At 43.5% G+C, this 14,034-nt stretch overlaps 1 protein-coding gene across 1 annotated transcript in view; it reads left to right on the forward strand.

Moving 5' to 3' along the window:
* The first annotated feature begins 363 nt into the window (after positions 1 to 363).
* The window catches only part of LOC136678642 (microtubule-associated protein 1A-like), a 39,174-nt gene continuing 25,503 nt past the window's right edge, over positions 364 to 14,034 (forward strand). Inside the window, exons 1-2 of the mRNA XM_066656714.1 lie at positions 364 to 511; positions 1,959 to 2,060. Coding sequence (XP_066512811.1) covers positions 364 to 511; positions 1,959 to 2,060 — 250 coding nt within the window. The remainder of the gene's footprint in view (positions 512 to 1,958; positions 2,061 to 14,034) is intronic.

A 14,034-nucleotide genomic window follows, 5' to 3' on the forward strand; every position in this document is an offset into this window, starting at 1 on the left:
GTCACTTATATATAGTTTTTTTTCCCACATAAAAATGTGGTATAATACCTATGTATTGTTTTGTATTTATCTGTAATAAACTGTGCATTATCAATCAGGATATTAAATAAATAAAGTGAGGTCTCTGTCTTTTGCACTGTCCTGTATGTGTGTATGAAGTGTGTTATGTTGTTATAGGCAACCAACGCAAGTAAACTGATTATTGATCCACAGCTATTGATTATTCAGAGAAGGCCCATGTAAATGCCTGCTGATGTCAAATAGCCATATGGCCCGAGAGCCAATCAATAGAACCCTTTTTTCTAGCCCCACCTCCTCAGTCCTGCCCATCTTGCTCTGGGAGCTGGGGGGGATGCAGTTGTCATGGAGATAGAAGAGGCTCGTGCGGTTGCCATGGAGACGGCGGCAGGAGCTGCTGTTCCCTCAGCTGAGCATCGCTACGCGCTCATCGTGATCGGAGAGCTTTCAGCAGAGCACCAGCTGGAGAAGGTGAAAAAGCGAATAAAGCAGGGTGAGTTCAGCTCACTGTTCAGCTTCTGTAGCATGTGTTGTGTTTTATGGCGGACTCGGGAGGATACCGATCCTACAGGGCCCCAGCTCTGCAGTGTCATTCTATCTCAGCTATTACCATCCCACATTCACCTCTTCCAGTCCTTACAGGAGAACCTTAAGGATTTGTAGTATTTCCTGCATAATTCCTTCACTGACGTGTGAACAAAACATTCATAGGGGTTTAATATGATTTATTTTTCATTGCAGATGAATGTCCAGACTCTTGTTCTTTACTGTGGTGGTGTTAGGAGCCAGGGGTTTCCATGTCTACTGTCTTTATTTTCTATCCACACACAGTGAACCTGTACATGTTTCTGAATTTTAATGTAATGTCTGTCATTGCAAAATACCGACACATCTAAAAAATGGGGTTTCTTTGAGGGTTACTGTGCCATACACGGATATCAGTCACTAACTGATTTTAAAAATACGTTTGACGTCTGGTTCCCATCACAACCACAGCAAATTCACCAGTGTTAAATCAACACTATTAGTGTTAACACTGAGAGTGTTAAATTATTCCACTAACAACATTAATAGTGTTGATTTAACACGGGTGAATGTGCTGTGCACTGTAAACTATCGCAACTCTATGTGTTTTTATGAATCTGAATATTTTTAATGTTTATAAACATCATAAAGAGCTCGGGCACACGTTTGTAACGTTTGGTCACTTAACACCGTAGAAGCTTTTACACGACTGTGTGTTACGTTAAATATTTCTTGTGATTAGTTGTAGACTAAAACTGTATATTCATCGCTGTGCTTAATAAAACATTGCAGACAAAATCATTAATAAAACGTATACTCCGTGGTCTCATGTGAGTGTTTGTTAAATCATAACAAGCTGCATCACCACTGCTGAGTTTACTAATGCTGAACAACTGTGCCCTGTGAAGGACTGGCGCCCCCTCCAGGGTGTGTTCCTGCCTTGAGTCTAGTGATTCCGGGTAGGCTCCGGACCCACCGCGACCCTGAACTGGTTAAGGGGTTACAGACGAATGAATAACTGTGTTCGCTTGTAGTGATACTTTTCTTGTGCATTTTTGTACTCTTTTAGTCTCTTTCTTGCTCATTTGACTTGCAGTCATTCTCTGTGTTTAGTCTTTCTCTCTCTCTCTCTCTCTGTGTGTGGGGTGTGTGTGTGGGTGTGTGTGTGAGTGAGAGAGAGAGAGAGAGAGAGAGCGAGAGATAGAGAGAGAGACGCACGCAATGGAGTTTTATAACAGTGTGACCGTGCATTGAGCTAAAACAACATTGCTCCACCTTCCTTTCTGTGCACCATCGCCTTTACTACACTGTAACACCTGATCTGTTACACCTCATATGGGACATAGGAGACTATAGATCTTATGTGAATGATGCTGATATTCATGTGACGCCCCTGTACCTTCTTTTCCTGTCAGGGTTCCTCTCTTGGGCCGTAGATCTGAACATCTGTGACCTCAACCGGGAGCTGCAGCTCTTCGAGACCAAGCACTCAGCCCACTTCTCCTCAGAAGTCAAAGGTCAGTCCCACTGGACAAGTGTGATATTAAGGAAAATCTCCCTGTTCTGTCAATACCTTCCAGCTTCACATTTTTAAAGGTCTGATGATACTGATGCTGTGGAAATATTTTATAACAAATACACAGTTTCTCTCTCTCTCTCTCTCTCTCTCTCTTTCTCTCTGTCTCTCTCTCTCTTTCTCTTTGTCTCTCTCTCTCTCTTTCTCTGTCTCTCTCTATCTCTCTGTCTCTCTCTCTTTCTCTCTGTCTCTCTCTGTCTCTCTCTCTCTCTCTTTCTCTGTCTCTCTCTATCTCTCTTTCTCTGTGTCTCTCTCTCTCTTTCTCTTTGTCTCTCTCTCTCTCTCTCTCTCTCTCTCTCTCTCTATCTCTCTCTTTCTCTCTGTCTCTCTCTCTCTCTCTCTCTCTCTCTCTCTCTCTCTCTCTCTATTGCTTGCTCTCTCTCTGCCTCTCTGTCTCTCTGATGGAAGCTGACTTTAAGCTCTAGGTTTATATGTATTTATAGTTCCTTGTTATGAAGTGAGTACAGTCAGTTGTTGTTGTATTTTATATAAACTCTAAAATTAACTTCTTTTGTAACATAGTTGAGTTTCTGTTATTGCTGTAAAAACCCTAGAGTACTATGGTGTGGGTGTGTGCCTGTACATTTGTGTGTGTGTGTGTGTGTGTGTGTGTGCAATCTCTGCCTTGATGGCTAATAGTGAGTATGTGTGAATGCCTGGCAGCTGAAGGGCAGCAGGAGAAAGGAGCCGATTGTCTTTTTGTTAGTCGTACTAAGACGTCTCTTCATCCAGAGCAGCATGTGACTGTGTAGATCTCACTGTAAACTGTGTTTGTTTACATCGGGAGTCTGTATTTGTTCGGTTCTTTAATCTGCACTGTACTGGGGCAGTAACACTGATGGATTGATGTGTTTGCATTAGATCTTTTATATAGTGAATTAATTATTCAGGCTCTAAAGCTGGTTGGTTAATAATAATGTTTTGAAAATGATAAAGTGATTTTATTTTATGATTCTTTTTTTATTTACATGTTTACAGATTTACTGTATGTTCATAAACTAAAAGTGCCACCAAGTCATGGTGGAAATTTTTTTTTGTTCTTTAAATTTATATAACATTTGCAGTGCTTTATCAATAACATTTTAGCTATTTTAAATTGCAAGCCTTTAGTGCTCACGTCCTTCTTCTCTCTCTTGCTGCTGAAGGTCTCTTATGTAAGTGTCTGTATAATTATCCAAAAGCCATTTAAGTTTAGAAGCTTATTCAGTTCAGTTCAGTGGGTTTATATTTCAGGTATATTGACTGTCTGTGAGGAGTGTGGTGTGTTCTCCCTGTGTCTGCGTGGGTTTCCTCCGGGTGACTGTCTGTGAGGAGTGTGGTGTGTTTTCCACGTGTCCACGTGGGTTTCCTCCCACAGTCCAAAAACACACGTTGGTAGGTGGATTGGTGACTCAAATGTGTCCGTAGGTGTGAGTGTGTGAGTGAATGTGTGAGTGTGTGTGTTGCCCTGTGAAGGACTGGCGCCCCCTCCAGGGTCTATTCCCGCCTTGCGCCCAATGATTCCAGGTAGGCTCTGGACCCCCCGCGACCCTGAACTGGATAAGGATATGACAGATAATGAATGAATGAATAAATGTTTGAAGAAATCAGTGTGATTACTCTTTCAGAGTCCTCCGTTCAGAATCTATACTCAGCCTTCTGTTAACATGCCCTCTTTAGCATTTACTCTACTCTGTGCCATGTGCAGATCTACCTGTCAACATCTGCTCTTATCTTCATTAGTTACTGAGCTCATAACCCTGACTCTGCAGCAGCAGCAGTAACCCTCACGGCTCCCAACACTGCACCATCAGCACAGAGGAGGCTGGAGGGAACAAAGCTGTAAATCTGAATTCAGTGTGACCTGACGATACCAACACAGATTTTCACACATGCACAGGGAAACACACACACACACACACACAACTAAAAGCGTATTATTCCATTGTTAATCAAATGTCTATTACATAATAACTGACACTTATGTTCAATTCATGTAGAGGGGAGTGTGAGGAACTAATATGTGGACACACAGTTGTACCCAAAGGGTTAATAAACCGCGCCCCCTTTAGTGTACTCTGCGCTGATGGCCTTCCATCGCCAATGAATAATACACATCCATCCCATCTCCAATTAAACCTCCCCCATAAATTACAATAGCGACAGGCTCTTTTTCTCAACCTTACCATCTGCAAACGGGTCCTCTATCTCCCACTCTTTCTTTTCCACCTTGTCTCTCCCTCCATTACCCTCTCTGACTCTCTCTATCTCTCGCTTTCTGTATTAACGAAGCCTGGGTGAAGCTCCATCAATATGTGGAGTCAGTAGGCCGTCAGCTTTGCTGGAGCAGAAATCAATCACAGTGTCTCTGTTGGAGGTCTTGAAATAGCCCGGAGGCTCTGGCTCTGGATGGTCTTTTTTTTTTTTTGATGTTGTATGTCTTTTGAAGCCTGCAAACAATAATATTTTAATCCAATAAAGTGCATGTCCAACCGGTGCTGCAATATTGACATGCTTTAGAGAATATCAGCTAGCACTACTCAATGTAGGCTTTAGTTCAGAGTAGTTATATGCAGCTTTTGCTAAATTTAATTTGTTACTAACTATTTTTAAAGACTTTCATAACATTTAAGTTTTAATTATAAATTCAGTAAAGCTCCGGTTGACTCCCACAGTCTAAAATCACATGCCGGTAGATGGATTAGCTACTCACAGGTGTGAGTGAAATTGTGAGTGTGTGGTGCCCTGGGATTGAGTGGCACCCCCTGCAGGGTATGTTCCTGCCTTGTGCCCAGTGATTCTGGGTAGGCTCTGGACCCACCGTGACCCTGAACTAAATAAGTGCTTACAGACAATGAATAAATGAATAAATTAATGTCACTGAAAGTAGTGCTGCTGTCACACAGCTCCAGGGACCTGGAGGTTGTGGGTTCGAGCCCCGCTCCGGGTGACTGTCTGTGAGGAGTGTGGTGTGTTCTCCCTGTGTCTGTGTGGGTTTCCTCCGGGTGACTGTCTGTGAGGAGTGTGGTGTGTTTTCCCTGTGTCTGCGTGGGTTTCCTCCTACAACTTAGAAATACATATTGGTGGATTGGTGACGCAAAAGTGTACGTAGGTGTGAGTGTGGGAGTGAATGTGTGAGTGTGTGCTGCCCTGTGAAAGACTGGCTCCCCCTCCAGGGTATGTTCCTGCCTTGTGCCCAGTGGTTCTGGCTAGGCTCTGGACCCACCGTGACCCTGAACTGGATAAGTGCTTACATACAATGAACTAATGAATAAATTAATAAATGAAAAAATGTCCAGTATATGGTATGACGGAATATTTTCTCAGATACTGATTTTTACATATTGTAGCACTGATTTTCCAGTAAAAATGCTAAGCTGTCAGGACGGACTTTGTTATTGTAGATAATGAAAACCAGACACACATGAAAGTGAGGTAATTAACTGTCTAATATATGTTATGATCTGGTGATTTTTGCCAGTGTCCTAATACACAAACTAGCACTGATGTAGTAAAATTAAATTACTGAATATTCAAACAGCTGTTGTCAAACATTTCTGATTTTACATAAAGAGAACACCTTTGATCCTTTAAAGGCAGGAATTAAAGATATTAGTAAACAAACAAGCGTTTGGATGTGTGGGTGGACTCTGTGTGGAAGGTCTCACAGCGATTTGCACAAATAGATGCAGGTTATGAGTAACAGCTACAAACCATCATAGCAACAGTCTCCATTGTTCTGCTGATGCTTCCAGTAACACTCCACTCTGCAAAACATATTTCAGTGAAGAATGCAATTAACTGGTAGATAATAAGGGAATAAGAGATAAAGACACATAATGCACCACAAGGAGTGAGTGAGTGCTTAGAGGCTTTGAAGCCACAGAGATGCTCTTTACCCATACACAGCACTGGCTTTGTAGCTGAAATGGTGGAGCCCTGGAGAACCAGACAATTACCATCATTCTACTGATCTCAGTGCACCAGCTGACATCAAAAGGCCTGGTTCTAAGGGCAAAACTGGTTGACCAGACTTCAAATAGCTCAAAGATGAGTAACTTATTCCTTGGCAGCCACTGCCAGCTTTTTCCAGCTAAAAAAAAAACAGCACAGCCAGCATATCATCACTGTTGTGTCAAAACCTCATACCCCAGGAGAAGGGAAAAATTAGCTTATTAGCTTTTATTGTAAAATAACATAATACTATTCTGTTTTATATAATTTTGTTCCAACAGCAACTAGCTGATCAGCTAAATCAAAATCAAACTATTAAAGTTCAGCCAAATATATAGCATTTACACAGTTTCTTCCTTATTCCAAAAGGAGTTGATTAGCCAGGACATAGTGTCTGAAGTCTAATTTTCAGGAATACACAGCTAATTTAACTGAAAGTTAATGATACAAAGTAATTTGTAAGTCACCAGTCGGCTACTACTGATGTTAGCTGAATGTTTTAGCAATACACGATGCTATACAGTGCTAGAGCCCTCAAAAACAAATCATGGCTGTCCAGTGAAAAACATGTGACTCCAAAAATGTTCACACAGTGTTAAGGGCAGCTGCTGTGTTAAAATGACATTAATTACACAGTTTTGAGGCGAGTATGTGATGCTTACAGCACCTACACAGTGATAATTGATAGCTGTAAATATGTTAGCCTCATTAGCTTTGTAGCTAATGAGCTAAGAAGAAAACCGAGACCACCACAAAAGTCCTACTCTAGAAGTAAATATATGTATCACTCAAACAGCTCTCAATCATCACGAGACATGTTTGACACAAACAGCACTGCTTATCTCAGCTGTGATCACTGACGATGTCAGATAATTCAGGTCACTATGATTTCACATGCTACTGACTTTCAGTGTGCTTACATCCCACAGGGGCACCGCGCGTGAGGTGGTTCAAAGAATTCAGGCTTTGTAATGTTTCTGATAGAATGTCATATCACATCTAAAGTTAATACTTGATTTTCAATTCAGAAAAAAAGAATCAAGATTCGGTCAGAAAATTGAGTTCACATTTGTTCACATTTGTGTTATAATTGCTGCTTCAGAGGAAGCTATAGAAAGACATACCGTAATGCTCTACTTCCTCAGAGGCAGCAATTGTGTGCTATTTCACTTTGTCTTAGCCTCTGCCTCAGAGTTAGCAGAGCATTATTCTACAACATTCTGTAGCTCCTTCAGAGGCAGCAGTTATAACTCAAATGTGCAGCAAAATACTAGTTCAGCATCTGCCTCAGAGGCAACACAGCATTATAACATTATGCAGATTCCTCCGAGATTTTTGCAGCACTTCCAACAAATTATGAAACAGAACTAAGTGTACATAAAATAAGGTAATTGTAACGCACACTTATTTCTTCCAAAGATATTTCTGCAGGTCAGAGCAGGAAAACACAGGGTGTAGGTGAATCTTTATGGCGCGGAATTTGAAAATCACCCGCCTTTGCTGGTAACCGAATAAGACGTCCTGCCTCAAATGCTGCTCTACCTTTAGAGCTTCCATGGACAGGTACACACGTACTAAAGGAATGTGATAAACCGAGCACAGGTCACTGCTCTTTCCCTTCTGATTCACTGATGTTTTCCATCACTTTTCTGAAATATAGCTCAGCACCACAGCGTCCTTTCCTGTCCTCCCGCTGTTCAAACTAATACACCTCAACAGGAGCCCATTCACTGGCTCTGAACATCCGCAAATACAAAGGTGTTCATTTTGCTTTGCTCCATTTGCACAAGCATTTCTATTTATTTGAGACAAGATGGATGAGATGGCGGCACGGTGGCGCAGCAGGGAGTGTCGCAGTCACACAGCTCAGTCACACAGTCTGTGAGGAGTGTGGTGTGTTCTCCCTGTGTTTGTGTGGGTTTCCTCCGGGTGCTCTGGTTTCCTCCCACAGTCCATAAACACATGTTGGTAGGTGGATTGGCGGCTCAAAAGTGTCCGTAATGAATGAATGAAGATGGATGAGTCGTGACTAGCTTATTGGGTCATAATAGCTTACTTTTAAACCACTCTGAATTACCATGATAGTGTTTAATAATATACTGAAAACCAAACAAGACGCAGGAACAGCTAAGCGACCACATGATGTTGTCATTTTTCAGTAATCAGCTAAGGGTTTTTGGCTGAAGCTTTTTTCTATTCTGTCATTGATCATGATTGGAACGTCCATCCCACTTATGTAACAGTGTGAGGCTGTAGTACAGTAGATCAAACAGTGGGAACTGTAGGTCAAACTGACAGAGCAATTAGTCACAATTAACACCAGTCAGAGATTGATTTTTACGGCAGGCACTGAATATTATCTTTTCCTTTTATATGGGAAATCTTGCTCATTATACTTCGCATTCCTGACAAAAATATACAGCGTTTCCAGATTATAGCGAATGCCTGAGTAACTGACAGCAGAGGAAACTAAAGCAGAAAGACACAGTGTATTAACACTGCCATCAAGATGGAGGCTGTCACCCAGCTTCAGTAATAAACACATCACCAAGGCAGATTGGCAGCCTGTTATTTTAAAATGAGCCCATGGGGAATGATGGGTGGGGTGTGTGTGTGTGTTTGGGGTGGTGGGGGGTGGGGGGGGGGTGTAGATGGCGCGAGAGAGAGAATAGAAGAAGTAGGAGAGGCAGAATAGGGAGAGATAAAGACAGATAATAGGAGGAGAGAGGGGGGATGGAAGGTTATGGAAAGAAAAAATGAGGGAGAAGCAACATGGATAGAGTGAGGAAGAATGGAAGGAGAGAATGTGAAGAGAGATTACAGGATTAGAAACAGATAGAAGGGGATGAACGGATGTTAGGAGAAAATGGGAGAAGTGGGGGAACAGAGAAAAGGGAGGGATGGAGACAGAGAGATAAAAGGTGATGATAAGTTAGAGAATATAAATTGAGAATGAAAAAGAGAGAGACTGGGAGAGAGAGAAAAAGAGCGAGAACGAGAGAGAGCATCCGTTCACTTACAGAAAAAAACAGTATTCTCTCTCTCTCTTTCTCTCTCTCTCTCTCTCTCTCTCTCTCTCTCTCTCTCACCATCCATGTCCTTGAACAGGAAACATGCTCTGCTGCTCTTTAGGAAAATCACAGTCTGTGTCTCAGGGAGTTGAGGACGGTGAGGCAGGAGTTGTGAGCATGCTCAGTAGTGCCTCTTGTCCAGAATACTGATCAGGTCTCTGAGTGCAGTGTCATCATGGCTGACTGGATCCTAAGTGGATCAGAGTAGAGAAAAGCTATCAGGCTGCTGTTGGCAAGAAACATTTCAGATTGAAAAGGCAATGAGCATAAACAAATGGTTACCAATTATTATGCAAATATTATGCAAAAATACCCTTTTGTGTTAATTACTGGTTACTGTCTGAAACATGCCATAAACATGTAATTGGTTCCCAGGAAACAGGCGGGAGGAATGTAATTTGTTCAAATGGATTGGGAGGAGATTTTCAAATACGTCATAAATTACTCAAGCTCCTCCTAGGCCCTGATGTTTGCCTGTTCTGACAGTCAGAATTGACTCTGGAAGAATAAATGTGCAGTATAACTTTCATTTTTGCTGCTGTAGACTTAGTTCTGTTTTATAATTTGCTGAAAGTGCTACAAAACCTCAGTATTCTGTTCTATTTGAATGAAGGATAATAAAACTAAAAAACAGATTTTTGCAACACTTTATGAAATATTCATTCATTCATTCATTATCTGTAAGCGCTTATCCAGTTCAGGGTCGCGGTGGGTCCAGAGCCTACCTGGAATCATTGGGCACAAGGCAGGAATACACCCTAGAGGGGGCGCCAGTCCTTCACAGGGCGACACACATTCACACATTTACACAAACGGACACTTTTGAGTCGCCAATCCACCTACCAACGTGTGTTTTTGGACTGTGGGAGGAAACCGGAGCACCCGGAGGAAACCCACGCGGACACAGAGAGAACACACCACACTCCTCACAGACAGTCTCCCGGAGGAAACCCACGCAGACACAGGGAGAACACACCACACTCCTCACAGACAGTCACCCGGAGGAAACCCACGCAGACACAGGGAGAACACACCACACTCCTCACAGACAGTCACCCGGAGGAAACCCACGCAGACACAGGGAGAACACACCACACTCCTCACAGACAGTCACCCGGAGGAAACCCATGCAGACACAGGCAGAACACACCACACTCCTCACAGACAGTCACCCGGAGGAAACCCACGCAGACACAGGGAGAACACACCACACTCCTCACAGACAGTCACCCGGAGGAAACCCACGCAGACACAGGGAGAACACACCACACTCCTCACAGTCACCCGGAGGAAACCCACGCAGACACAGGGAGAACACACCACACTCCTCACAGACAGTCACCCGGAGGAAACCCACGCAGACACAGGGAGAACACACCACACTCCTCACAGACAGTCACCCGGAGCGGGACTCGAACCTACAACCTCCAGGTCCCTGGAGCTGTGTGACTGCGACACTACCTGCTGCGCCACTGTGCCCCCCCTTTATGAAGCAGATTTACTGATTTATGGCTCAGTTTTTGAAAATCTCCTCCCAATCTGCTTTAACCAATCATATTCATCCCTGCCTGCTGCTTCCAGAACTATTCTGAGTAATGCCTTTACACACGTGTGCAGTGACACAGAAGGGTTTATAAAATCCAGCAGCACTGCTGTGTCTGATCGGTTCATACCAGCACCACACACACTACCACCATGTCAGTGTCACTACAGCGCTGAGAAGGATAAAACATAAATAAATTATAATGCATTAAATCAGGTTTGCTTTTGAGTTTATGACTTTAAATAGTGTGCAGATCCAGTGTAAAGCATGCAGCCGTATTTTTGTCTTTCGAGTGAACACTGTGCGCGTTGTGAAACTGCTGTCAGACCATCAGACAAAGAACATGTGTTGTGAAAGAAAGCCAGTGTGGTCGCGGTGTGGAGCAGCAGATGTGTCTCTCTCTCTCGCTCTCTCTCTCTCTGTCTCTCTGAGCCCTTACACTGAGCAGAAAGAAAAGCGCAGTATGGGGAGGAAGGTGAGGGTGAGCTGTGGCGACAGGCCGCTCGATGATGTCAGAGTCGAGAGACCGACAGAGCGCTGCAGCACAATGACAGAAAAGGTCAGGAAGGATACTCACAGAGATCCAATAACACTCCGACCTCAGGCCTCCAATGGGAATATTTACTCCAGAATAATTGATGCATTATAAACAAACAGCTAATTAGAGATGCATAAAATTCATCATTCCACTTTGTCTCATCAGTAGCTACATCTACACATTTGATTCACATACATTCAGTGCATCAAATGCTATGAAAATACTGCAGATGATCATGTGAGTATTGAATCTCTCTGTGGTCATCTCTGCCTTACACAGATGTACGCGCTACTGGACCATCATACACATCTCTTTAGCTCCCAGAGAATGGCCAAGGGACACGGTTATGGCCTCTGTGTGCTCAGCTGCCTGTGCCATTGTTCAATTAATTACATTCCTTTAGCACCTCGCCACAACCTAATGACCACCACCATTACTCACCGCAGTGACCACTCTCCCGGCAATGCTACTGTTTCTGGCTGAAATAGTCCCTGTCGTCATATTGTTCCTGTACCAGTTCCTGTGTTTCAGTCTCCAGTGTGGTATTCACACTGTCAGGCTGCTCTGGGAGCATGCAGCACTTAATAGAGTCAGTCAATAAGAGGGAATTGACAGGGCTCGGAGATGAATAATGACCCTTGTAGATCTTGCACACCCTTCCATGAGTAAATACACATTCAAGAAACATATGTAGCTTTGCTGTGCTTTTGTTAGTAATATTAGTAAAGTAAACACTGCACAGAACAGTGGCCTCTGCTACATTTCTGCATATATTTATTGTAGTTACTATAGGTGTTTGAGCGATATTTTCTAAGCTGCTAAATCTTAAGGTGTGCATTCTCAGTTTCACAAGTAAGAGGAAGTGGTGCTGTATGAAGTGGAGCTGTAGACCTGTGAACATCTCACCTTAAAATTACCACTAACATGAAACGCAAAGACACCAGCAGAGCGCAGATCTTTCTCACCGTGAGGATGAAGCAGTCGTCTGTGTGATCTTTCACAAGGGTCTGGTGTGTGTGTGTGTGTTTGTTTTTTAAGAGATTATCAATAATTCAGAGCAAGTTATTGATCCCTGGTCCTTTATGTCTCTGCAGTCTGGATGTGAACAGTGTCAGCAGAAGGCTGGGCGTCGCTGGCCTGCTGATGGTGCCATTGATCTTGGGGCAGGGTCCTACACTACAGCAGCTACGCACACTCATATACACATGTGCTGAAACTTGAGCCCACACCCCAGCACCAGCCTACTGGACATGCACACGCAGAGTATTGTTGTAGTGTGCGGAAAACAGTCTCCCTCCTGCTGACAAGGGCAAGGTTAACCGATGCTAACACCAAAGAAAGAATTCTGAAGGCAATCCCACAAAGTGAGGAAACCAAGTTTGCACCCATCTGCAGCTGTGGCTCCAAACCGTAGTCCCAGAATACAGTCTGTCCTGCTCATTTTGTTATTCTCCTTGCTCCCAACACACCTGATCCCACTAATCAGCTCATTAATAAGCCTCTACTCGGCTGTAGAGGGTGAGTTTAACCAGGAAAACACAAATAAACCCGGGTAACACTGGGGACAGGGTTGAAAACTTAAGCTCTAAATGGTACAAACTTACAGCTCAGGGACAAATGGATCGTCAAATTAGCAGCACTCTAAACATCCAGGCTCAGTAACAACACAGTATCTAAGCTCAAGACATGTACGACACAGTATACTTGTGAATATACTGTGTGTTTCTAATGCTTGATTGAACTTGTTCTATCAGTACCATGTTTGAAAAAAAATAAAAGGCATAAACATCCTTCCCAAGGGAAGTTTATTCATTCATTTATTCATTATCTGTATCCAGTACAGGGTCGCGGTGGGTCCAGAGCCTACCTGGAATCATTGGGCTCAAGGCGGGAATACACCCTGGAGGGGGCGCCAGTCCCTCACAGGGCGACACACACACTCACACATTCACTCAGACACTTTTGAGTCGCCAATCCACCTACCAACGTGTGTTTTTGGACTGTGGGAGGAAACCGGAGCACCCGGAAGAAACACGGAGAACACACCACACTCCTCACAGACAGTCACCGGGAGGAAACCCCACGCAGACACAGAGAGAACACACCACACTCCTCACAGAAAGTCGCCTGGAGGAAACCCACGCAGACACAGAGAGAACACACCACACTCCTCACAGACAGTCGCCTGGAGGAAACCCACACAGACACAGAGAGAACACACCGCACTCCTCACAGACAGTCACCTGGAGCGGGAATCGAACCCACACCCTCCAGGTCTCTGGAGCTGTGTGACCGCGACACCTACCTGCTGCACCACCGTGCCGTCCTACGTTGTGTTTCCTCTACTCCAAAAACATATCAGAGTGAAATGTACAGTTCACGCCATGACTGAACATTTCCTCTTTGAAACTTCAGTGTTCATAAGACCATCTCAAATGTGTGGATTTATAAAGACATCGATTGTTACATCACAAACCTAAGGTACGAATCCTTCCAGCTACGTATCCTCTGTGCCTACATGCCACACGTTTGTGTCTCAGTTCCCAGTTAAAGAAAGTTATCGCAGATAAAACTCCTGCTCAAATAAACAAACATTGCTCACTGCTGCCCTCTTGGGTTGGTGCTTAGATGTTATTCAAGTGGCTAAATCTGGAATTAAATTGCTGTTAATTAACAGTGTTTTAATGTTGATTTAACACTGGTGAATTTACTGTGCATGCTATAAACTGGATTGAAATACTAACGTTTGTAAAAAAATGTTTTTGCAGCCAGAATAAGTGATTGTGATCCAGTGACAATGTAATAATTGTGTCAGGCCTATCACATAAAA

The sequence above is a fragment of the Hoplias malabaricus genome, chromosome Y (genome assembly GCF_029633855.1).
Source record: "Hoplias malabaricus isolate fHopMal1 chromosome Y, fHopMal1.hap1, whole genome shotgun sequence".
In the NCBI taxonomy this organism is placed as follows: Eukaryota; Metazoa; Chordata; class Actinopteri; order Characiformes; family Erythrinidae; genus Hoplias; species Hoplias malabaricus.